This window comes from Panthera uncia (assembly GCF_023721935.1).
Source record: "Panthera uncia isolate 11264 chromosome A1 unlocalized genomic scaffold, Puncia_PCG_1.0 HiC_scaffold_17, whole genome shotgun sequence".
Classification (NCBI taxonomy): domain Eukaryota; kingdom Metazoa; phylum Chordata; class Mammalia; order Carnivora; family Felidae; genus Panthera; species Panthera uncia.
Window position 1 is genome coordinate 3,914,252 of NW_026057577.1, and position 25,695 is coordinate 3,939,946.

Genomic DNA, 25,695 nt, shown 5'->3' on the forward strand with positions numbered 1-25,695 from the left:
AATTTGGGTTGCTCAATATTGGACATTTTGGTTTGTACATAGTGCAAAGGTTATGCAAATTGTTCAGGTCACACAGTTATTATGTGATGAAATGAGCATTCAAACTCAAAAATTCAAATGCTATTGAATTTTTTCTACCAAAACCCACTATAGGTTTATGAACATAACCAAATAATTTATTGAGTCATCATCCATTAAATGAATCAGTCTTAATAACTGCCTCCTAAAAATAAAAAAATTCTTGATAATCATGTTCACTGAGCCATAATGTTCTACCAAGAATTTTTTTCATTGCTGCCTTTGTTTCTTTGTTTCTCAGGGTGTAGATGAGAGGGTTGAGTATGGGGGTCACCACAGTGTAGAAAAGGGAAACAAACTTTCCTTGGTCTTTGGGTCTGCTCTTGGCTGGCTGCAGGTACATGAAGATGATGGTTCCATAGAAGATTATGACAACCATTAAGTGGGAGGAACCGGTCCCAAATGCCTTGTGTCGTCCGATGGCTGACTTGATCTTCAGTACTGCTCTGGCAATGTGCCCGTAGGAGATCAGGATGAGTGATAAAGGCACCACCAGGAATAAAACACTAGCCGCAAATAGCTCCACTTGATTGAAAGTCGTTTCCACACAAGCCAACTTGATGAGCACAGGGACCTCACAGACAAAATGATCCACTTGGTGATGCCCACAGAAAGGCAACTGCAGGGTGAGAGTGGACTGTATAAGGGTGGTAGCTACCCCACTGAGCCATGCCACAGATGCCAGAGTATGACAGAGGCTGGGGCGCATGGCAAAGGCATAATGTAGAGGACGGCAGACAGTGATGTACCGATCATAGGACATCACAGCCAGGAGGACACACTCCGTGGATCCCAGGGCAAGAGAGGCATAGAGCTGAACCACACAGACACCATAAGTGATGGACTTATCTGAACCACCCAGGTTGACTAGAAGCTGAGGAATAATGCTGCTGGTGAAACAGAGGTCCAGGAGGGAGAGGTGGGAGAGGAAAAAGTACATTGGGGTGTGCAGTTTAGAGTCCAAGAGGGAAACTAGGATGATGGTAACATTGCCTAGGAGCATCATCAGGTAAAGACACAAGATTACCCCAAAAAGAACCAGCTCTAGCTGAGGCCGGTCAGAAAAGCCTACCAAAATAAACCCAGGGAAGGTGCTGTCATTGGTCAAACACATTACTCTTGCTTTGATTATTAACTTCAGAGTGATAAAGTCACATGAAACAGAAACTGCAAGGATTTTATATCAATTCCTTCACAGTTAAGATCTAAGTGTTGAAAAATAAGACTTTGGATGTAGGTAAGATAAAGAGCCAATGTAGAGAATACCATGTGCAATGTCACTTATTATCCCATGAAGTGGCATATGTGGTCTGTGGATCATAGGTTTTCATTCTACCTTGAGGACAAAATAAAAGTCAAAATGCATCAAGGATGAGTCTTCCCCTCAGTGTCTTATCAATAACATTTTTTAATAATAATAATAAAATTTTGTAGGAAATGTGGGAATTCAAAACACCATCAAATGGATAGGTAAATAAGGTAGGAACATGATGAAATGTCAGAATGTACAACATGTCATCTGGGTAAGCAATGTGTTATGAGAATGCAGAGTAGGGACAAGAATCTATAGAGGGAAAATTTAGATTAAGTCAAGGGTAAGACTACATCTTGCTCTTAAGAAAATGAGAAGGAGGGAATGCATGGGTGCCTCGGTCAGTTGAGCATCTGACTCTTGATTTAAGCTCAGGTCAGAATCCCAGGGTCATAGGATCCAGTCTCCACATGGGGTTCCATGCTGAGGGTGTAGCCTGCTTGGGATTCTCTCTCTGTGTCTGCCCCTCTCCCCCGCCTCTCCCTCTCTCTCTCTCTCTCTCTCTCTCTCTCTCAAAACAAAAATAAGGAGAGCAATAAAAAAAAAACCAGAATTTCACGATGGTAAAAATGAGAACAGAAATGGATAGTACACTATATAGTGCCATCAAATAAATGAACTAAACTAAATTTGAGGTGTGATTATTGCATATGCTGGGTATGCCATATAACAGAATATAATATTTACAAGGTAAATTTGAGCCATTTTTTCAAAGACCATAAACATTCGTAAACATTATTTGGATAGAAGAGGTTCTTGTTAGGAGGGTTTTTGTTGGGTTTGAATTTTCGTTTTCAAGATAAATATGACTATACAATATAGAAGATTTTTTTTGAGAGGAGAATGGGCGAGGGTGAGGGGCATGAATTAAACAGGGGATCGGGATGAAGTAGTGCACTGTTGTGAGGAACACTGGGTAGTTCATGGAATTATTGAATCACTAAATCCTACTCCTGAAACTAATATTTCACTGTATGTTAACTATCTGGAATTTAAATAGAAACTTGGGAGAAAAAAAGAAGCAATACAGAAGATTCTTAAAAAGAAGACACTCTGGTCCAGAAACTATATAGGCAGCTAACATAACAGAGAACAAACACAATGTTATGAATTTGGGAGAAATGAAGGTGATGTAAATAAAATGCAAGAAATGTTGCAGAGAGCTAAATGAAATCATTAAGATTTAACTATCAGTGGGATATTGGACTGGTGACTAGGAAGAAGTTAAATTGTTGAAGTTTTACATATGATGAAAAAAAGTAGATTGAGTAATTAAGAATAGCCTGTGTCCACTAAGTCTCAAGTTACTTGGTGATGCCAGGAATAATCATACTGATAAATTCTACACAAAGAATAGGATTGGGACCCATTGTTTTGATGTTCTCCTTGGGATAAATACTTGGACCCAAAGTCTCACCTAAGCTGTGACACATTGATAACTGCTACTTATTTAACACCTCCCATAATTTAGACTCTATATAAACATGTAAGTCATATATATATATATATATATATATATATATATAACTTATATGACTATGATTATTGCACAATAATATGATTAGGGAAGCTAAATTAATATAAGCACTATCCCACCTCAAAACCTTAGATGTCTGAAGAACAATATGGAAAATCAATCACTGTGATCTCCAGCCTCTTAAAAAGTAAATGCAGCTGAAAGAGGTAACACATTAAGACCCTAAGTCTTTACTCTGAAGTTGTGTCTCAACAATCCTCTTGAGCTTTTACATTTTTGCTAACTATATTTCTTTATACTATCAAGTTTGTTGTCTTCATCCAAGTTTTAAAAATTTCTTTTTTTGTGGTATTAAAATGGACTTAAAACTAGTGTCCTTCCACCAGAACACAATTGAAGCCATATTCACTGTGTTAGATACACATGCAATCATTGTCACTCCAATGATAATGGAAGTCTATAAAGCATGATAAAAAATCAAGGACTTTGGTAACAGAAAAAGCTTAGGTTTTAATTCCTAGTAATCTGCAGTTTGGTTGTGCACCTTGAGTAAAGCACTAGGTATCGTTGAGCTTTGGTTTGTTTGTCTGTGACATGATGATAAATAGTTCTCATTTACAGGGATAGTGTAAGGACTGTATGAGATGGTAGCTCTACAGTACCATGCTATGGCTGGAAATGAACATGGGTAAATAAACAATGTATTCAATTTTGAGTAGGAATATTCAGTAGTAAAGTCATAAAAACTTCATATTGTTTACAAACCCCTCAATATTTGTCTAAACCTAACTTGCCAGCTTTTGATGCCTCCTTCCAAGCCACAGAAGGAAGCACTTTCAGTTCTCTCAACTGAGAGTGTGGTTTTCCATTCCCAAGTTCTATCACCTGCTGTGATTTTCATAGTATTTGCTCACTGCATCTGCCTACATATTTTGACACATCTATTAAGACTTGGTTCAAATAACACTTTCTGTGAATCTTTACAGAAAAGTTGCCTTTTCCAATTCATTTCTACATCACTCTGTATGCATTTCTATGTTTATACATTGTTAGCATTAAAAGATATCAAATGTAATATGCCACTTATCTTGATGACCTTAACTCCAAAACATGATTGTGAAATCAATATATGTGTGTGTATAAATGAATGAAAATAAAAATGAAGATTTTATCACTTATTTCATTATATATATATTTTATCTGCCATCATTTAATGTATATTATTAATTATATTTATATAAATTTAATATATAACTTAATACTGATCTTTTATCTTTACCATGGAATACATTATAAATACAATATATAATATAATTAATATAATATACAAAACATATCATAATTATAGAATATATAATGAAATTCATGATAAAACTATAGAATCTATAAAAATAAGCATATGATATATAGTCATATGCACATTATATTTAAATTTATATAATAAATATTAATATAAGCTAATGTATGTATTATAAAAAATATAATGAATATATTATATATTACATATAATAAAAATTGATAAAAATAGCAGATAATAGAAAGAAATAAAACATTGGAAATAGGTAAAGAGAAAGTGTTAAAACAGAGAATACTAGAGTAGAACAAAAGTTAGAATGTATTCAGGTTAATGTTTTCTCCACTTTTGTCACTATCAAATATATTTACATATAATTTATACATATATGATATGTGTATATAAAATTCAACGTGACTTTCACACACTGTTCAATTCAATTATACACACACTGAAGACATATTTTTCTCTTTTCAGCAACAGGTTTTAAGGTACTTTATCGATATTAGATGTATAGCTATTACATAACTATTTCTCATTGGACATTATATCAATTAATGTATCCACCAGTATTTATTGAATAGATACTGTGTTTCAGACTGTATGCTAGATATCAGGAATATAACAATAAAAATGCATAAATTTTGTTATCATGAACTTTGTTGCCATCATGAGACCAAAAAAATAAGCACAATAAGAAGTTTTAGGTGTGACTGCATGGAAAATCTTAATTCCATTCTACAATGACTAATAAAAGTGAGGAAGAAGGATGTTGCACCTGAGTGGCTCAGTCAGATGAGTGTCCAACTCCTGATTTTGGCTCAATGATCCCAGGGTCATGAGATAGAGCCCCGCAGTGGGTTCCATGCTGAGCATGGAGCCTGCTTAAGACTCTCTCTCTCTCTCCCTTTCTCTCTCTTTCTCTCTGTCTCTCTGTCCTTCTCCCCTTCTCATGCATTCTCTCTGTCGAAAGAGGAAATAAAGAAAGAAAGAAGAAAGAAAGAAAGAAAGAAAGAAAGAAAGAAAGAGGAAAAAGAGAATGGAGAGAAAGAAGGAGATGCAAGAAGATTGCAGAAAGCAGATTTGAGTTCTTAAGGTTATAAAATATTCTTGAGTTGAGCAAGGTTGCTCCAGGAAGGAAAAGCAGTCTGATTGTTGATTCAAAGTCTTGAAATAATTGAGCATAAGTGGGCCTGGGTGGCTCAGTAGGTTAAGTATCTGACTTCAGCTCAGGTCATGATTTCACAGTCCATGAGTTCAGGCCCTGCATCGGGCTCTGTGCTGACAGCTTGGAGCCTGGAGCCTGCTTCAGATTCTGTGTCTCCCTCTCTCTCTGCCCCTCCCCTGTTCATGCTCTGTCTCTCTCTCTCAAAAATAAAATAAACATTAAAAAATTTTAAATAGTAATTGAGCATCATCTTCTATCATTGGTGGGGTTGTGTGTGTTGCTGGATGTAGATTATAAGAGTTGGAGAAAAAAAGGGGTTATAGAGACTGAAACCAGCAATAGATTAATCTTAGGACATGCTCTTTAGGTACTAGAAATTCAAATGACATTTTTACAAACTATGAAAACCATGTGGAAAATTTTACAAAAAGGAATGTTAAGAAATGACTTTGAAGACTTCAGTGACTGAGTGAGAGTAACAAAGTCTGAAATGGAAGGATGGAAAGGATATCGGTATAGGGTCCATTGACCTCTGTTTTTTTTTTCCACTGTCTCTGGCCCAATTTATGTCTTTACCTAAAAGTAAATGCATCTTGTTGGTGTTTTTGAATAGGGCATTCTGATAAAAGAATTCCAAGTCGGTTTTCTCTTTATCTACAAATGTTGATTATACAACATTTACATTATAACATTATAATATACAAACACCTGGAAGTCCAGCTTTTCCATCCACATGCAAATAAAATATTAACTAAGAATGTAATTCTTCCGAATTTCTAACAGGAGAGTCATTGGTTCTAAAACAGCCATAGGTCATTTCTGTGAACAATCCCTTCATAGTAATCATGCCTAGACATGTAAAGAAGTATGCAGGAAGGAGAATAAAATTAGAAGAAAAAAATAGACATGAGACAAGCAATAAAAATGTAACAATGGTTTAATAGGTATCAATAGATAGCAGTGCAGGGGAAAGAACTCATGATGCATTTCAGAGAGATAATTTACAAGGCCTTTGAAAATAGACATAAGCTTTTAAGTTCTTAAACTTTTTAAGGTCCTTTGTGATATTATAAATATCAAGTTCAGAATTCCAGTTTCAATAGCTATGTAAATCAATGTTTCTATGTACCCCCTAATTCAAATACCCTGCTATGTTTCCCCCTTGCTGGAAGAATGTGTGAGTTCTCCCATGGGGGTGCTACCAACTGGGAACAATCAATATCCAATTGGAAAGTGACCTGAAAGTGAAGGAATAGCCGGGTTTGCATCTGTAGGGAAGTGGTCATCAGAATATCCCTCTAAAGTCTGAGGCACTGAGAGAACTTCCAGGGCAAACATCCAGGTCTGACCTCAAATCAGGTGCTCAGAAAATAAACCCTTTGGTGCCTCTCCCATTGATGAGCTGCTTCCCTCTACATAACCAAATGCACCACCTGGTCTTGATGTTTTGCTACAGAAAGTTTCTTCCTGCTCTTACTTTTTTTTTTTTTTTTAAAGAACAGAAAATGTTCTGTCCTGTTAATGGTGTATTTATCTTAAGAGAATGTTGGGACTGTAATCTGTGCTGCTGCCCAGGAATTCACCAGATGGATGAGAATCCATGCTCAGGATAATCACTGACTCCCTCACTAACCTTGATAAATGATTTCCTGTCCTTAAAACAAACTTTCTCCATATATAAGGTGAAGCTGGTAACATCAGTTTCTCCATGCAATTAAGACATGCTGCCAAGAGGAATTATAAATATCTGAGTACCTACACTGAGACTTAACAGTCCAACCATGAGCTCATGGTGATCACGGTATAATGCACTTATGGAGGACTCATCATATACCTCAAATTCTGTTCTGAGGACCTATCATCTGTGAACCCACTTAATTCTCTTCATGATGAAAGAATCAACATGGATGAGAAAACTGAGGCTGAGAGTGAAGAAGTGACATGCCCAGAATGACCTTAGCGGCAAAGCCAGAATCCAAGCACAGGTGTTTGCATTCCCAAGCCCCCCACACTATACTGGACTCCTGGATTTCTGCTGAAATGGGATAAACGGACATTCATGTAACTGCTATGTAACTACAATTACCTTCTAAGTCATCTCTTTATTGTGTTATTCATAGTGCTTTGCTTTCTTGTAAGCTATTTGTTTCAGTGAAAAATAACTCTGCTTTGAATTACAGCTTTCAGCTTCCAAGGTTGTGTTGATCACTTAGAGAACTCTCAGATATTTAATGCTTTAACACTTGGTATTTACACTGCAAGATGCAGATAGGACACAGTGTCTTCTTGTGACATATCAATTCCCATTTCAAATATGCATAACTGAATGTGCTGTTTTGGGTTACAGAGAGAAAGAATGATTGAAAAATAATATGTAGATAAGGCCAATGACAGGTGAAGTTCTGATAAATATTGGGAGCTGATAGTGGAAAGGAAATGAAGGGCATAAGAAATACAATCTTCAGATAACTGGCAGATATGATACAGCTTTGCAGCTTCTGGAGCTGAAGATATTAAATCAGTTGAGTAAACTCTGGCATGAATGAGGCTGATGTTTAGAGCTTAATCTCAAGGTGATGTTTTTTAGGTTCAGAAGTGTACATCACGAAACAATGTGTGAAGATGAATGGCAGTCTAGAAAATGTTACTAGTGTTGAACACAATGGACTCTAAACCACTATGTCTAAGTATATTTTACTCCAATTAATGTATAATGGGGTTATTTGGTTAGATTTTATGAAACAAATGTTACTTATGGGAGAAAAAAATATTGGAAAAATCTTACCAAAATTACCCTTGAAACCTTATGATAAAAGGCTTTATGTGTAATTGTTACTCTGAGCTGCCCAGTGTGAAGTATATAGCTGACCCTTGCTTTCATAGGGGACTCACACCATTCCTGCAAGAAACATTTGATCTGATCTTAGTTTTCTTTTCTTTTTCTTTTTTTGACAAATTCCCCCCTTTTTCCTGAAATAGAATAAAATAATAGAGAAGAAAATTAAACTGTGAGCCGATTGGGTTATAAAAATGTAATTCTTTAAACTGATGGTTACCAGAGGGGGTGTGGGTGGGAGGATGGGTTAAAAAGGTGGTGGGGGGGCGCCTGGGTGGCTTGGTCAGTTAAGCGTCGGACTTCGGCTCAGGTCACGATCTCGCGGTCCGTGAGTTCGAGCCCTGCGTGGGGCTCTGTGTGGACAGCTCAGAGCCTGGAGCCTGTTTCAGATTCTGTGTCTCCCTCTCTCTGTGGCCCTCCCCGTTCACGCTCTGTCTCTCTCTGTCTCAAAAATAAATAAACGTTAAAAAAAATTAAAAAAAAAAAAAAAGGTGGTGGGAACTAAGGAGGGCACTTGCTGTGATGAGCACCAGGTGTTGTATGGAAGTGTTGAATCACTAAATTTTACACCTGAAACTAATATTACACTATATGTCAACTAACTGGAATCTGATAAAAACTAAAAAAAAAAAAAAAAAATTTAAATAAAAATTAATTAATTAAAATTTAATTCTTCTCATAACCAAATTTAAGCAGTGTCTAATGTAGAAGCAATCTTTTCTACTATCTCATCTAAATGGTATGTATTACTATAAAGGAAATATAATTTAAAATGGTATGTATTACTATAAAGGAAATATAATTTAAAATATACTATTTTAAGTCCACAAACAGTAAGAAGAGGACCTTGTGTCTTCATGAATTTACCAAAGGAATGGGACTTTTGAAGCCATTCAGCAGGCAATCTCTCACAAACCTACTGGCATTTGTCCATTGGAATTGTATTACCCACTTACCTTTGCTCCATCAGTCCAATACAACCTGCAACCAACTCATTGTAGATTCTAAAACTCCTAGTTTCATCTCTACATGCTTCTATTTTCACCTCTGGAAAAAGGAAATGAAAATTAAAATTACTTCTGGATATGCTCTAAAGAAAAACTTTTTTTTTTTTTAATTTTAAAGTTATTTTAAGCCTGGGCACCTGGGTGGCTCAGTCGTTGTGTCTGACTTCGATTCAAGTCATGATATCATGGTTCATGAGTTTGAGCCCCATGTCAGGCTCTGTGCTGACAGCCGGAGCCTGGATCCTGCTTTTGGATTCTGTGTCTCCTTCTCTTTCTGCCCCTCCCTTGTTCACACTTTGTCTCTCTCTCAAAAATAAATAAACATTAAAAATAAAATAAATAAAAGGGCACTTGGGTGGCTCAGTCGGTTGAGCGTCCGACTTCAGCTCAGGTCATGATCTCCTGGTTTGTGAGTTCGAGCCCCACGTCAGGCTCTGTGCTGACAGCTCAGAGCCCAGAGCCTGCTTCAGATTCTGTGTCTCCTTCGCTCTCTGCCCCTCCCCCACTTGTGCTCTTTCTCTCTCTATCAAAAATAAATAATTCTAAAAAAAATTTTTACATAAATAAATAAAATAAAATAAAGTTGTTTTAAGCCAACAAACTATGCATTATATCTAAATTTATGGCTCACAAATGGAGCTTATGCAAATGCTTTAGAAATCTTTCTCTGACGCAATAGTTATTATCATAATTTGGCTGCAATTTAATCAACTCCCTTTATCCAACTCTAAAACATGAGCATTTCCCTTTGGCCAGAACAGCAGTCCAACTAGAAGAATTGTAAGTCACATTTAAAACTTCCTTCCAGATGACATAACACCTAATTTTGAAGAATTTTTTAAAATTCTACTTTTAGAATAATCCATACTTGGAGCGGCACATTTGTAGTAGATGATGTTCTTTCTCCCTTGATGTCCAGAGGGTAGGCACAATTTATTCTGAAGTTGCCAGTTTCCCTGAAGTGTGGATGCTTGCATACTCTAGAGAGAAGTCATGGGTTGGTCTTCTGGGATATCAACCACCATAAGGAAACACTTATTAAACACAAGATGGCCAAGGAGAACAATGCATTATAATCCCTAAAGTCAAAATTTTTATCATTTGAAGCATTATTTTATAGCCTAGGAAATTTCAATAGTATTTCTGGAAGCACTCAAGACAATTTTGAGCACATGTAGTCTTGCATGTGCCCAGCCAGCAAGCCAGCCAGTCAATGCCCTCTATCCATCCTGTCATGTTAACATTTCATTTAATTATTTGTCATTAGATTCTAAAATATCCCAAAGTTCTTAACACATTACAGGGCCCAGCATGATTTGTCTCAGCTTTCTTCTTCAACTGTATCTGATAGTCTTATTGGTGTTTTGTTTTGCTTTAAATTTCTCACATTTTAATTTCTCCCTTATATTGAGGCACTTAAACTGTCCTTCCTTAACATAAAAATGTTTTTCTCATAGCCTATCTATTCTTTATACTTCATTCTTTACATACCTTTTCCATACTGCCAATCTGAAACAAATCTCTCATTTATCATACCTTTATTTTTCTATAGAGAATCTAAAACCAATTAGAAAGTTATACAACTTGTTTTTAATGTCTGAATATTACCCTAGATCTGAAATTTGTGATGATATCTTTTTCTTTAAAGAGAGAGGGGGTTCAAGTGAGTGAGGGGTAGAGAGAGGGTGGGTGAGAGAGAGAGAGAGAGAGAGAGACAGAGAGAGAGAAAATTCCATGAGGGGCAGAGAGAGAGAGAGAGGGAGAGAGAGAAGCAAGGCTCACCCTGAGTGGGGCTTGTGCTCAAACTCACAAACCTTGAGATCATGAGCTGAGCCAAAGTCCAATACTTAATGGACTGAGCCACCCAAGTGCCACTGAACTTTGTGATAATATCTTAACAATTGTGTCACTAGCTCTTGAGTGTCTGACACATAGCAGTTGAGCAATTTATACTTTTAAATGGGATAGTTATTTTAATCTACTTTCCATATTTACAGTTTCTACAAAAATTTCACATTTGAAATGTGTTTATATAAGCGTGTAATACTTAATAATAATATGTACTGTATGTTACTAAAGTCAGGTATCATGTCTTACTAGTCTTTTTAAACTTTCTTACAGTAATAAATGCATACTGAATTAAATTGAGTAGTAAATGAATAAAACTTATTTAGGCATTTTTAAGCAGGGTTTTATTCCATGGTCATTTCTTGTGTATTTATCTTCTTCTAGTCTCTGTACCACCTCCCCCACAAAAAAAAAAAAAAAAAAAAACAAGAAAAAAAATGGAGATGTGGCAATGAACTTGCCCTCGGGCAGACCATCTGATAGCAAAAGAATCTAGAATACATTGAATCTATTGTATAAAGCCAATACAATGTCATGCTATCATGTAAGAAAAAAGAACAAACTTTAATCTAGATTTTAAAAAGATAAAAAAGCTACCTGAAACTCAATCTGAGCTTGAAAAAAAGAAGTAATCCAAAGATATGATAAAAGAAAGTAAAGAAACTGTGCAAGAAAAATAAACAGAATGGAAAAAAATCTCAGAAAGAAAAAAACAAACAAACCAGCTGACAAATGGAGATCAGTAAGGAATGTTTTTTTTTTTTTCTTTTAAATGACTAGGTCTAGGCTCATTGGATACATAAATAAAAAGAAAATTGCTGATAGGGCACCTGGGTGGCTCAGTTGGTTAAGCATCTGACTTTGACTCAGGTCATGATTTCATGGCTTGTGAGTTCGAGCCTTGTGTCAGGCTCTGTGCTGACATCTTGGAGCCTGGAGCCTATTTCATATTCTGTGTTTCCCTCTCTCTCTGTCCCTCCCCTTCTCACACTCTGTCTGTCTCTCTCAAAAATAAATAAACATTAAAAATTATAAATAAATAAATAAAATAAAATTGCTGAAAAGTTTCTGATCAGAATGATGAAAAAGTCTGGAAATTGATAGAGATAATGTTTGCACAGCATTGTGACCATTTATTTCAACTAAATTGTATACTTATAATTTTGGTCACCTGGGTGGCTCAGTCAGTTAAGCGTCTGACTTCAGCTCAGGTCGTGATCAAGCCCTGGTTTGTGAATTCGAGCCCCACATCGGGCTCTGTGCTGACAGCTTAGAGCCTGCAGCCTGTTCCAGATTCTGTCTCCCTTTCTCTCTGCCCCTCCCTGCTCACACTCTGTCTCTGTCTCTCAAAAAAAAAAAAATTCAAAAAAATAAGTGTACATTTTTTAATTTATGTATATTTTATCTCAAAAGTTTTGGGATGTGCATTTTACAATAGCAAAAAATAAAATTGCAGCTTTTTGGGGAGAAGCCAAAATGGCAGAACAGCATGGAAGGGTTTTTTTGCATCTTCCATCCATGAAATACAGCCAGATCAACACTAAACCATCCTGCACACTTAGAAAACTGATTTGGCAATAACACAACAATCGGCACAATCTGGACCATAGAACTCAGCAGACAAAGGTGCCAGCAGATCCCAGAGAACAACCACATTTGCTGGTGCTGGAACAAGGTCATTAAGGGTGAAGCCTGGTGCCAGATGTGTGTTGTGATTTTCCATAATCCCTGAAACGATGTTGCTACACAATCGTGTGAACATTTTCTGGAGAGGGCTGGCATCCAGCCACAGTCTCTGGGCATTGGCAGCAGCACGGTCCAGCAGACTTTCCTGGGTGTGGCCAGCACCCAGCCATTGCTGGTGAGACCCTCCCGCAGAAGGTCTGAACAGGACAAAGCCACAGTCTCTGAGAAGTGAGGGGTTGTGAAACACAGCTCCATCTGAGATAAAACTCAGGAGGGAGGTGCCATCTGGCAACCTGATGGCTTAGTCAAGGACAGTGTAAAAGTGGAGAGTGGACAGAAGCTGGAGACAAAGGACGCATGCACGATTGCTGACGGGACAACAGAGTTCTGATACTAGAGACTGGGTGACGCCATTTTCACTCCTCCCGCACATGCACATCCAAACCTACAAATGTAACAGCAATCCACCCCAGTAATCCAAGCAGTGCCATCTAATGGAGAACAGAGCCGTTACTAAGCCCCACCCAACTGGGCCAACCTCACTCTTCAGGAATATCACAAGTCTCTCTGCCTGCTTAGTTTATGGACTATAAATTACTTCATAATTTGACTTCTAGGGAAAAATTGTATAATTTCAATTGTATGTCAGTCTGTTCACTGGTCCATCTATTCAATTTTCTTTTTTTTTCCTTTCTTTTTCTCATATGCAGAAAGAGAAAGAATTTATTTTTATTTTCAATTTTTATTAAAATATTTATCTTTAATTTTTTTCTACTATATTTTTTACTTTCTTGTAAAATTTTCAAATTCTATTTTAATTCCATCATTTCATTTTATTGTGTTTCATTGTGTTCTTTTTTTTTTTCAAATATTCAAACATTTTCCTTTTCTTTTCTTTTTCTTCTTTTTCTTTTTTCTCCCCCCCCGCCCCGCATTTCCAGATGGAGGAATTCCAAAAAGAAAGGCCAAGAAAATCACAGCTCAGAGACTTACTCAAAACAGATATAAGCAATATATCAAAAAAAATATTTAGAACAATAGTCATAAGACTACTAGCTGGGCTTGAAAAAAAGATAGACAACACAGAGAAACCCCTGCTGCAGAGATAAAAGATGTAAAAACTAGTCAGGTTGAAATAAAAAATGCTATAAGTGAGATGCAAAACTGACTGGATATAGTCACAGCATGACTGAAGAAGCAGAGGAGAGAATAGATGATATAGAAGATAAAAATCATGAAAAATAATGAAGCTGAAAAGAAAGAGGAAAGAAAACTTATATCAAAATGTTAGACTTACAGAACTAAGAAACAAAATAACATCATAGGAGTCCCAGAAGAAGAGGAGCGAGAAAAAGGAGCAGGTTGATTTCTACAAATTATAGCTGAGAACTTCCCTAATCTAGGGAAGGAAATGGGAATTCACGTGAAAAAGGCACAGAAACTCACCTCAAAATCAATAAAAACAGGTCAACACCACAACATATCAGAATAAAACTTGTAAAATACAAATATAAAGAGAGAATTCTCAATGCAGCTAAGGGCAAAAGGTTTTTAACCTACAAGGATAGATGCATAAAGGTAGTAGCAGACCTGTCCACTGAAACTTGTCAGACCAGAAGAGAGTGACAGGAGATATTCAGTGGGCTGAATGGGAAAAAAAATATATATGCAGTCAAAAATTATTTATCCAGTAATGCTGTCATTCAGAATAGAATGAGAGATAAAGAATTCCCCAAACAAAATCTAAAGGAGTTTATGTCCACTAAACTAGCCCTGCAACAAATTTTAAGAGAGACTCTTTGAGTGAAGAACAAAAAGAAGACCAAAGTAACAAAGAATACAAAGGAAGAGAGAACACCAGAAACATCATCTCTATGGGTAACACAATGGCACTAAATTAATATCTTTCAATAATCACTCTTAATTTAAATGGACTAAATGTTCCAATTAGAGACATAGGGTATGAGAATGGATAGAAAAAACAAGATCCATCTCTATACTGCCTACAAGAGACTCATTTTAGACCTAAAGACACCTGCAGATTGAAAATGAGGGGATGGAGAAATATCTATCACACAAAAAATAAGTCAAAAGAAAACTGGCATAGCCATACTTATATCAGACAAACTAGATTTTAAAACAAAGACTGTAACAAACGATGAAGAAGGGCAATATATCATAATTAAGGTGGTTGTCCAGAAAGATCTGTTAATTGTAAATATTTATGCCCCCAACTTAGAACACTCAGATATATAAATCAACTAATCACAAACATACAGAAACTAATTGACAATAATACCATAATAGTAGGAGACTTTAACACCCCACTTATAGCAATGGACAGATCATCTAAGCAGGAAATCAACAAGGAAACAATAGCTTTGAATGACACACTCGACCAGATGGACTTAGCAGATATATTCAGAACATTTCATGCTAAAGCAGCAGAATACACATTCTTCTAGAGTGCATATGGGATATTCTCTAGAATATATCACATACTTGGTAAAAAAAATCAACCCTCAACTAGTTCAAAAATACAGAGATCACACCATGGATATTTTCAGACCACAACACTATGAAACTTGAAATCAACCACAAGAAAAAATTGGAAAAGCTTCACATATGTGGTGATTAAATAATATTCAACTAAAGAATGAGTATGTCAACCAGGAAATTAAAGAAGAAATAAAATAATACATGGAAACAAATGAAAATGAAAACATGATAGTCCAAACACTTTGGGAGGCAGAAAAGGCAGTCCTAAGAGGAAAATATATGGCAATTCAGGCTTAGCTCAAGGAGCAAGAAAGATCCCAAATACATAGTCTAACAGGAAAGGATCATCAAATACAGCCTAGAGCCAGCAGAAGAAGCTAAATAATACAGGTTAGACCATGAAGAGACAATATATAACCAACAACAACAAGAGCAACAACAACAACATCAGCAACAACAGTAATAGAACAGATCAATGAAAATAAATGATGACTTTTTGAAAGAATAAACAAAATTGATAACACTCTAGCCAAACTTCTCAAAAAGTAAAAGAGGACCCAAAGATATAAAATCACAAATAAAATAAGAGAGATCACAACAGACACAATAGAAATACAAACAATTAAAAGAAAATAATATGAAAAATATATGCCAAAAAACTGGGCAATCTGGAAGAACTGGGTACATTCCTAGAAACTTTCACACTACCTAATCTGAAACAGGAAGACATAGAAAATTTGGACAAGCCCATTACCAGTAGGGAAATTAAATCAGTTATCAAAATCTCCTCCAAAAATTACAGTGCTGGGCCAGATGGTTTTCCAGGGGAATTCTCCCAAAAATTTAAGAAAAGTTAGTACCTATTGTTCTCAAACTGTTCCAACAAATAGAAATGGAAAGAAAGCTTCCAAACTCATTCTATGAAGCCAAAATTACCTTGATTCCAAAACAAGACAATGATCCCACTCAAAAGGAGAATTACAGGCCAATATCTCTGATGAGTCTGGATGCAAATATCTGAACAAGATTTTATGAAAATTGAATTCTGCAGTACATTAAAAGAATTATTCACCATGATCAAGTGGTATTTCCTCCTGGGCTGCAGGGATATTTTAATATTTGCAAATCAAGTGTGATACACCACATTAATACAAAAAAGGATAACAACCATAAGATTCTCTCAATAGATGCAGAAAAAGCATTTCACAAAATACAGCATCTTTCTTGATAAAAACCCTTAAGCAAGTAGGGATAGAAAGAAGATTCCTCAATATCATAAAGGCCATATAAGAAAGACCTAGAGAAAATATCATTCTCAATGAGGAAAAAGTTAGAGCTTTCCCCCTAATATCAGGAATATGACAGGTATGTCCACTGTCACCACTGTTGTTCAACATACTGTTGGAAGTCCTAGACTGAGCAATCAGAGAACAAAAGAAATAAAAGGCATAAAAATTGGCTAAGAAGTCAAACTTTCAGTCTTCATAGATTACATAATAGTCTACATGGCAACCCTCAAAGACTTCACCAAAAAACTGCTAGAACTGATATGTGAATTCAGTAAAGTTACTGGAAATAAAATTGTAAATCCAGTAAAGTTACTGGATATACACTGGTACAGAAGTCAGTTGTATTTCTATACACTAATACTGAAGCAGCAGATATAGAAATCAAGGAATCAATTCTGTTTACAATTGCACTAGAAATAAGAATATACCTAGGAATAAATGTAACCAAAGTACGCTGAAAACTATGGAAAGCTAATGAAGGAAATCAAGGAAGACACAAAGAAATGGAAAAACATTCCATGCTCAAGGAGTGGAAGAACAAATATTGTTACAATGTTGATACTACCCAAAGAAATATACACATTCAAACAATCCTTATCAAAATAACACCAGCATTCTTCACAGAGCTAGAACAAACACTAATAAAATTTGTATGGAACCAGAAAAGTACCTGAATAGCCAAAATAATTTTTGAAAAAGAAAACCAAAGCTGGAGCCATCACAATTCCAGATTTCAAGTTGAATTACAAAGCTGTAATCATGAAGACAGTATGATACTGGCACAAAAAAAAAAACAGACATATAGATCAATGGAACAGAATAGACAACCCAGAAATGGACCCACAAATGTATGGCCAACTAATCTTTGACAAAGCAGGAGAGAGTATCCAATGAAAAAAAAAGAAAAAACAGTCTTCTCAGCAAATGGTGTTGGGAAAACTGGACAGTGACATGTAGAAGAATAAAAATGGACTGCTTTCTTACACCATACACAAAAATACATTTAAAATAGATGAAAGAACTAAATGTAAGACAGAAAACCATCAAAATCCTACAAGAGAAATTAGGCAGCAATCTCTTTGAGTTTGGCTGCAGCAACTTTTTACTAGACATATCTCTGGAAGCAAGGGAAATGAAAGCAAAAATGAAATATTGGGACCTCATCAAGAGAAAATATTCTGCCCAAAGAAGGAAACAATCAACAAAACTAAAAGGCAACCAACGGAATGGGATAAGATACTTGCAAATGACATATCAGATAAAGGGTTAGTATCCAAAATCCATAAAGAACTTATCAAACTCAACAACCAAAAAACAAATAACCCAGTTAAGAGATGGGAAGAAGACATAAATAGACACTTTTCCAAAGAAGACATCCAGATGGCTAACAGATACATAAAAGATGCTCAACATCACTCATCATCAGAGAAATACAAATGAAAACCTCATTGAGATACCACTGCATACCTGTCAGATTGGCTAAAATTAACAATATAAGAAACAGGTTTTGGTGAGTATGTGGAAAAAGAGGAACTCCTTTCACTTTTGGTAGGAATGCAAACTGATGTAGCCTTTCTTGAGAACAGTATGGAGGTTCCTCAAAAAGTTAAAGATAGAACTACCTTACAATCTGGCAATTCCACTACTACATATATACCTATAGTATACAGAAATAGATTTGAAATAGTACATGTTCCCTGATGTCTATTAGCAGCATTATAAACAATAGCTAAACTATGGAGAGAGCCTGAATGTCCATGGGCTGATGAATTGATAAAGATGTGATATATATATATATATATATAAGCACAATGGGGTATTACTCAGCCATCAAAAAGAATGAAATCTCCTTTGTGATGCAGTATGTAATCTATTGTGGAGAATGTTCCATGTGTACTCAAGAAGAATGTGTATTCTGATGCTTTAAGGTGAAATGCTCTGAATATCTGTTAAGTCCATCTCATCAGGTGTGTCATTCAAAGCTATTGATTACTTGTTTACCTGGGTGGGTGGCAGTGCTCCTGGAAATGAGAGGAAGTCTGGGAGCGTACAGCAGCTAGCAAGGTGTGGGGATCCCCTGAGATGCACAATATATTATTCATATATATTATTAATCACTGTGGGAGCACCTGGGTGGCTCAGTTGGTTAAGTGTACAACTCTTGGTTTCAGCTCAGGTAATAATCTCAGTTTGTGAGTTCAAGCCCCACATCAGGTTCTGTGCTGGCAGCATGGAGCCTGCTTGAGAGTCTGTCTGTTTCTCTCTCTCTCTCTCTTCCCCACTCCTCTCGCCCCACTCTGTCTCAAAATAAATCAATGAACAATTAAAAAAAATAATCACTCTGAATGTAAACAGACTAAATTCTCTAATCAAAAGACATAGGGTATCAGCATGGATAAAAAAAAAAAAAGATGCATCTATATACTGCCTACAAGAGACTCACTTTACACCTTAAGATACCTGAAGATTGAAAGCGAAGGGATGTAGAACAATCTACTTTGCTAATGTACGTCAAAAGAAAGCTGGAGTAGCCATACTTATATGAGACAAACTAGATTTTAAAACAAAGTGTAACAAGAGATGATGAAGGGCACTATATCATAATTAAGGGGTCTGCCCAAAAAGAAGATCTAACAATTGTAAATATTTATGCTCCAGATTTGATAAACCTAAATATTAAATCAATTAAAGACAAACATAAATAAACTCATTGATAATAACACAATAATAGTAGGGGACTTTACCACCTCACTTACATCAGTGAACAGATCATCTTAACAGAAAACCAACAAGGAAACGGTGACTTTGAATTACTCACTGGACCAGATGGACTTCACAGATATAGTCAGAACATTTCATCCTAAAGCAGCAGAATACACATTCTTTTTTAGGAAATCAATGAATAAATTAAAAACATACATGGAAATAAATGAAAATGAAAACAAAATAGTCCAATACTTTGGGGACATAGTAATAGCGTCCTAAGAGGAAGTACATTGTAATACAAGCCTACCTTAAGAAGCAAGAAAAACCTCAAAGAAATAATCTAACATTACACCTAAAAGAGCTAGAAATAACAGAAAACAATGCTTAAAGCCAGCAGAAGGCAGAAAATCATAAAGATTATAGCAGATATATATATAATATATACATATATACTAATATATATATATACATATATACTAATATACTATATGTATACTAATATATACATATATACTAATATATATATATAACAAATATGATATATGCTCTGAGCTGACACCAAGAGCCTGCCTGGGATTCTTTGTCTCTCTGTCTCTGCCCCACTTGTGTTCTCTCTTTCTCAAAATAAATAAATAAACTTAAAAAAATAAAAAATAAATAAAAATCTTCTGCACAATGAAGGAAATAATCAAGAAAATGAAAAGGCAACCTATAGAATGGGAGAAAATATTTGCAAATGACATATTTCATAAAAGGTTAGTATCCAAAATTAAAAAAAGAATTTATAGAACTCAAAATCCCCCAAATTTATAATGCAATTAATAAAATGGGCAGAAGAGCTGAATGGACATTTTTCCAAAGAAAACATCAAACGAGACACATGAAAAGATGGTCAATATCACTCATCATCAGGAAAATACAAATCAAACTACAATGAGATATTATCTAACACCTGTCAGATTGGCTAAAATCAACAACACAAGAAACAACAAGTTTTGATGATGTTGTGGAAAAGGGGAATCCTCTTGAACTGTTGGTGGGAATGCAAATTTGTGCAGGCACTCTGGAAAACAGTATGAACATTCTTCAAAAAGTTAAAAGTAGGGGCACCTGAGTGCCTCAGTCAGGTAACCATCTGACTCTTGATTTCAGCTCAGGTCATGATCTCATGGTTTGTGAGTTTGAGCCTGTATCAGCTCTGTGATGACAGTGTGGAGTCTGCTTGGGACACACTCTCTCTCTCTCTCTCATCTCTTTCTCTCTGAATCTCTCTCTAAAAATAAATAAATGACCTTAACAAAAAGAAGAAAACTGGTCACTAATTTTTTTCTTGGTGTTTGCTTTTTTTTTTTTAGTTTGCATACAATGTTTTATTAGTTTCAGGTACACAATATAGTCATTCAACAATTCCAAACAAAGCAAAACAACAAACAACAATTTCATACATTACCCAGTGGTCAACTACATGCAAAAGAAAGAAATCAGGTCACTTTCTTACAACATACACAACAATGATCTTTTAATTCTTTGAGAAACCTCTATATTGTTTTCCACAATGACTATACCAATTAACATTCCAATCAACAATGCATAGGGGCTACTTTTTTCTCCATATCCTTATCAACACTTCTTATCGTCTTCTTGCTCTAGCCAGTCTGACTAGTGTAAGGGGATATCTCATTGTGGTTTGATTCGTATTTCCATAATGATTAGTAATGTTGAGCATCATTTCATGTGTCTCTTGACCATCTGCATATCTGTATTAGAAAAATGGCTATTTAGGTACTCTGTCCAGTTTTTAATTGGATTATTTATGTGTGTGTGTTGAGTTGTATAAGCTCTTTATATATTTTGGATATTAACCCCTTATCAGATATATCATTTACAAATATATTTTCCTATTTAGTAAGCTGCCTTGTCATTATGTTGATTACTTTCTTTACTGTACAAAAAATTTTTTATTTTGGCGTTGTTCCAATTGTTAATTTTTGATTTTATTCCTCTTACCTGAAGAGACACAACTCAAAAAATGTTTCCATGGCTGATGTCAAGGATATTACTATGCTTTCCTATTGGATTTTTTTATAGTGTCAGGGCTCCCATTTGTCTTTAATCCATTTTGCACTTATTTTTGTGTGTGGTGTAAAAATTGATCCAGTTTCATTCTTTTATGTGTAACTACCCAGTTTTTCTAGCACCATTTATTGAAGAGAAAGTCCTAATCCACTGTATATCCTTTTTCATTTGTCATATATTAATTGAATATATAAGTGTGGGATTATTTCTGGACTCTCTATTCTGTTCCTTTGATCCATGCGTATATTTCTTTGCACTATGATACTATTTTGATTACCACAGTTTCGTAGTATATCTGAAAACCCATGATTGTGATACCTCCAGCTATGTTCTTTATTAAGATTGTTCTGGTTATTTGGGAACTTTTTAGTTATTTACAAATTTTAGTATTTTTTTTTAGTTCTGTAAAAAATGCTATTGGCATTTTGAGAAGTGTTGCATTGAATCTGGCAATTTGGTAGTGTGGACATTTTGACAATATTAATTCATCCAATCCATGAGTATGTTATGTCTTTTCATTCACTTCTGTTATCTTCAATTTCTTTTATCAATGTCTTAAGGTTTTCATAGTACAAATCTTTCATCTCCTTGTTAAGTTTATTCCTAGATATTTTGTTACTTTTGGTGCAATAGTGGATGGAATTGTTCTCTCAATTTCTCTTTTTTGCTACTTCATTATTAGTGCATAGAAACACAGTCAATTTCTGTGTATTGCTTTTGTATCCTGAGACTTTACTGAATTCATTTGTTTATTCTAATCATTTTTGGTGGGATTCTTTAGAATTTGATATGTATAGTATCATGTCATCTACCAATACTGAAAGTTTAAATTCTTCTTATGGTTTGGATGTCTTTTATTTATTTTTTTTCTTGTCTGATTGCTGCAGAAAGGACTTCTAGTACTTTGTTGAATAAGTTGGTGAGAGTGGATATCCTTGTCTTGTTCCTGATCTTAAAGAAAAACTCAGTTTTTACCTTTGAGAATGATGTTAGCTGTGGATTTTTCATATATGGCCTTTATTATGTTGAGGGATGTTCTCTCTAAACCCACTTTCTTGGGAGTTTTTATTATAAAAGTATGTTGAATTTTTCCACATGCTTTCCCTTCATCAATTGAAGTGATTGTATTACTTTTTCCCTTATTTTTTCAATGTAGTGTATCATGTTGATTTGTCTGCAAATATTGAGCCACCCTTGGAACCTAGTTATTGATCATGGTGAATAATCATTTTAATGTATGGTTGAATTCTATTTACTAATATTTTGCTCAGTATTTTTGCATCTATGCCCATACTGGGACCAATATGGCCTGTATATACAGGGATATTGGCCTATAGCTTTCTTTTTCTCTAGTGTCTCTGTGGTTTTGATATGAGGCTAATTACTGGACTTGTAAAATATACTTGGAAGTTTTTATAACTCTTCTAGATTTTTTTTATAGTTTAAAGAGAATACATATTAACTGTTCTCTAAATGTTTGACAAAATTCACCAGTGAAAGCATCTGGTCCTAGACTTTTTTGTTGGGTATTATTATTATTATTACTATTACTGATTCAATTCATTACTATAATTGGTCTGTTCAGAATTTCTAATTCTCTTTGATTAAGTTTTGGAAAATTATACATTTCTGGAAACTTATTCTCCTGAGTTGTCTAATTTTTTTGCATATAATTTTCCATACTAGTCTTGTAATCTGTATTTCATTGGTGTCAATTGTTACTTCTTTTCTTTTGTTTCTGATTTTACTTATTGAGTCCTCTATGTTTTGTTTTGTTTTGTTTTGTTTTTCCTTCATTACTCTGGCTAAAGGTTTATCAACTTTGTTTATCTTTTCAAAGAAAAAGCTCTTGATTTCAGTGATCTTTTCCATTAAAAAAATTATTATTTATTTATTTTTTTTTTTAACGTTTATTTATTTTTGAGACAGAGAGAGACAGAGCATGAACGGGGGAGGGGCAGAGAGAGAGGGAGACACAGAATCAGAAACAGGCTCCAGGCTCTGAGCCATCAGCCCAGAGCCCGACGCGGGGCTCGAACTCACGGACCGCGAGATCGTGACCTGAGCCGAAGTCGGACGCTCAACCGACTGAGCCACCCAGGCGCCCCAAAATTATTATTTTTTTAGAAAGAGAGACAGAGAGACAGCGCATGAGTGGGGTAGGGACACAGAGAGAGGAAGACACAGAATTCAAAGCAGGATCCAGGCTCTGAGCTGTCAGCACAGAGCCTGGCACAGGACTCAAACCCATGAACTGTGAGATCATGATCTGAGCCAAAGTAGAACACTTAGCCTACTGAGCCACCCAGGTGCCCCTTCTATTGTTTTTTTAGTCTCTATTTCATTTATTTCTTCTTTCATCTTTATTACATCCTTCTACAAACCTTGGCTTTGTTTGTTCTTTTTTTAGTCTTTTAGGTGTAAGGTATAATATTTTTCTTGTTTATTGAGGTAAGCCTGCGTTTTTATAAATTTCCCTCATAGGACTGCTTTTGTTGAGTCCCAAAACTTTAGGACCCTTGTCTTCTCATGGTCATTTTTTGCATGTATTTTTTTAAATTTTCTCTTTGGTTTCTTTATTCACTCATTTGTTGTTTATTTGCATGATGTTTCCTCTTCACATATTTGGAGTTTCTTTTCCATTTTTTTTCTTTTGATTGATTAGTTTTATAGTGTTGTGATTGGAAAAGATATGCGAAATGATTTCAGTCTTCTTGAGTTTACTGAGACTTGTTTTGTGGCCTAACATGTGATCTATGAGAATATTCAATATGCTCTAAAAAAGAATGTGTATTTTATTGTTTTTGCATGGAATATTCTGTATATATCTGTCATGTCCATCTGGTCTAATGTGTCATTCAAAGGCAGTTTATTGATATTCTGCCAAGGTGATATATCCATTACTATAAGTGGGGTACTGAAGCCCCTTACTTTACTATATTACTGTCAAATTTTCCTTTTATGCCTGTGAGTATTTTTTAAATGTATTTAGTGTGCCATTGTTGGGTACATAGATATTTACAATTATTATATCCTCTTCTTGGATTTAGTGTTCTGTTTTTGAGAGACAGCAAGCAGGTGAGGGGCAGAGGGACAGGGAGAGAGAGAATATCTTAAGCATTTGCTACCTATTCTTCTAGCACTGTGTCACACCCACAACTTATCCTAGGGACTCAACCACTCCAAGCCAGATACTTTGGGCACTGGGCTGAGGACAAATTTTGTTAAATCCATGCACATAACCCAGCTTCCAGGTTCACAGACATCAACACATGCCACTCCCAGACTCATGCACCAGGTAACCTAGTGTTCAGCCTCCAGCCACTGCAGCACAGCAGGAGATCCAGTAGAGGACTAGTGGCCCAATGCAAGCTTTGCTAACACTGATGACTTGCTCCAAAGTTCCCCAGCAGGCACACCTTTAGGCACACCCTAAGAGTTGGCATGCCTGGGTCCCACTAATATCACAAAGAGAAAACAGAACCTGAAACAGGCGAAAAGTAAGTGCAGATGACTGCGCTGAAAGGAAAAGTGACTCAGACACAACTGTAGGGCATAAGGAACACACGTAGGATACCTCCTGAAGTTTCAGTTTCTGGTGACAGGACACATGGTAATGGAAGGCATTCCAGGACCCCTTCTTCATAAAATCACTATTTTCAAGAGCAGAAGACATAGCTGACTTTATTAACACAAACAGATACAGAGAGATAGACAAAATGAGTAGAGAGAGAAAATTATCCTAAATTAAAGAACAGGACAAGGCCCTGGTCAGAGATCTAAGCAAAACAGATATAAGTAACAAGCTTGACAGAGAATTTAAAACAATGATCATCAGGATACTCAATGGACTTGAGAAGAGTAGAAGACATGAGTGAGATACTTAACACAGAGATAGAGGGCTCACAAAACAAAATGAAAGACATGCTTGATGGAATGAACACTAGGTTGAAAAATTTAGTGGCCTAGAAGATAGAGTACTGGATAGTAATCAAGCTGAAAAAAAGAGAGAGAAAAGAACTATTCAAAACTTAGGGAATTCAGTGACTCCACCAAATGTAATAACATTCATATTATAGGAGTCCCAGAAGATGAGCGAGAAAAGGAGGCAGAAAATTTATTTGAGTAAATAATATGTGAAAACTTCCATAATCTGAGGAACGAAACATATATCCAGATCCAAGGGGCACAGAGAACTCCCATCAAAATCAACAAAAGCATACCTATACCAAGATGTATTAAATTGCCAAAATATAGAAATAAATCAAAATTTAAAAGAAGCAAGACAAAAGAAAATAAGAGCTTATAAGAGAAAACCATTAAGGCTAGCTGGAGATTTCTCAACACAAGATTTGTAAGTCAGAAGGGAATGACATGATGTATTCAAAGTGCTGAATGGGAAAAAATTTGCAGCCAAGA

The 25,695-nt window shown here is 35.6% G+C and overlaps 1 protein-coding gene across 1 annotated transcript; it reads right to left on the bottom strand.

Annotated features, from left to right (window-relative positions):
- Positions 1 to 223: 223 nt before the first annotated feature.
- On the bottom strand, positions 224 to 1,192 carry LOC125935100 (olfactory receptor 2G2-like). The gene has a single exon (XM_049648805.1). It carries the CDS (start codon positions 1,190 to 1,192, stop codon positions 224 to 226), a length of 969 nt encoding a protein of 322 aa, XP_049504762.1.
- Positions 1,193 to 25,695: the final 24,503 nt, after the last annotated feature.

Coding starts and splice junctions, on each gene's coding strand:
- LOC125935100 (XM_049648805.1), bottom strand. CDS start 1,192: ATGTGTTTGACCAATGACAGCACCTTCCCTGGGTTTATTTTGGTAGGC.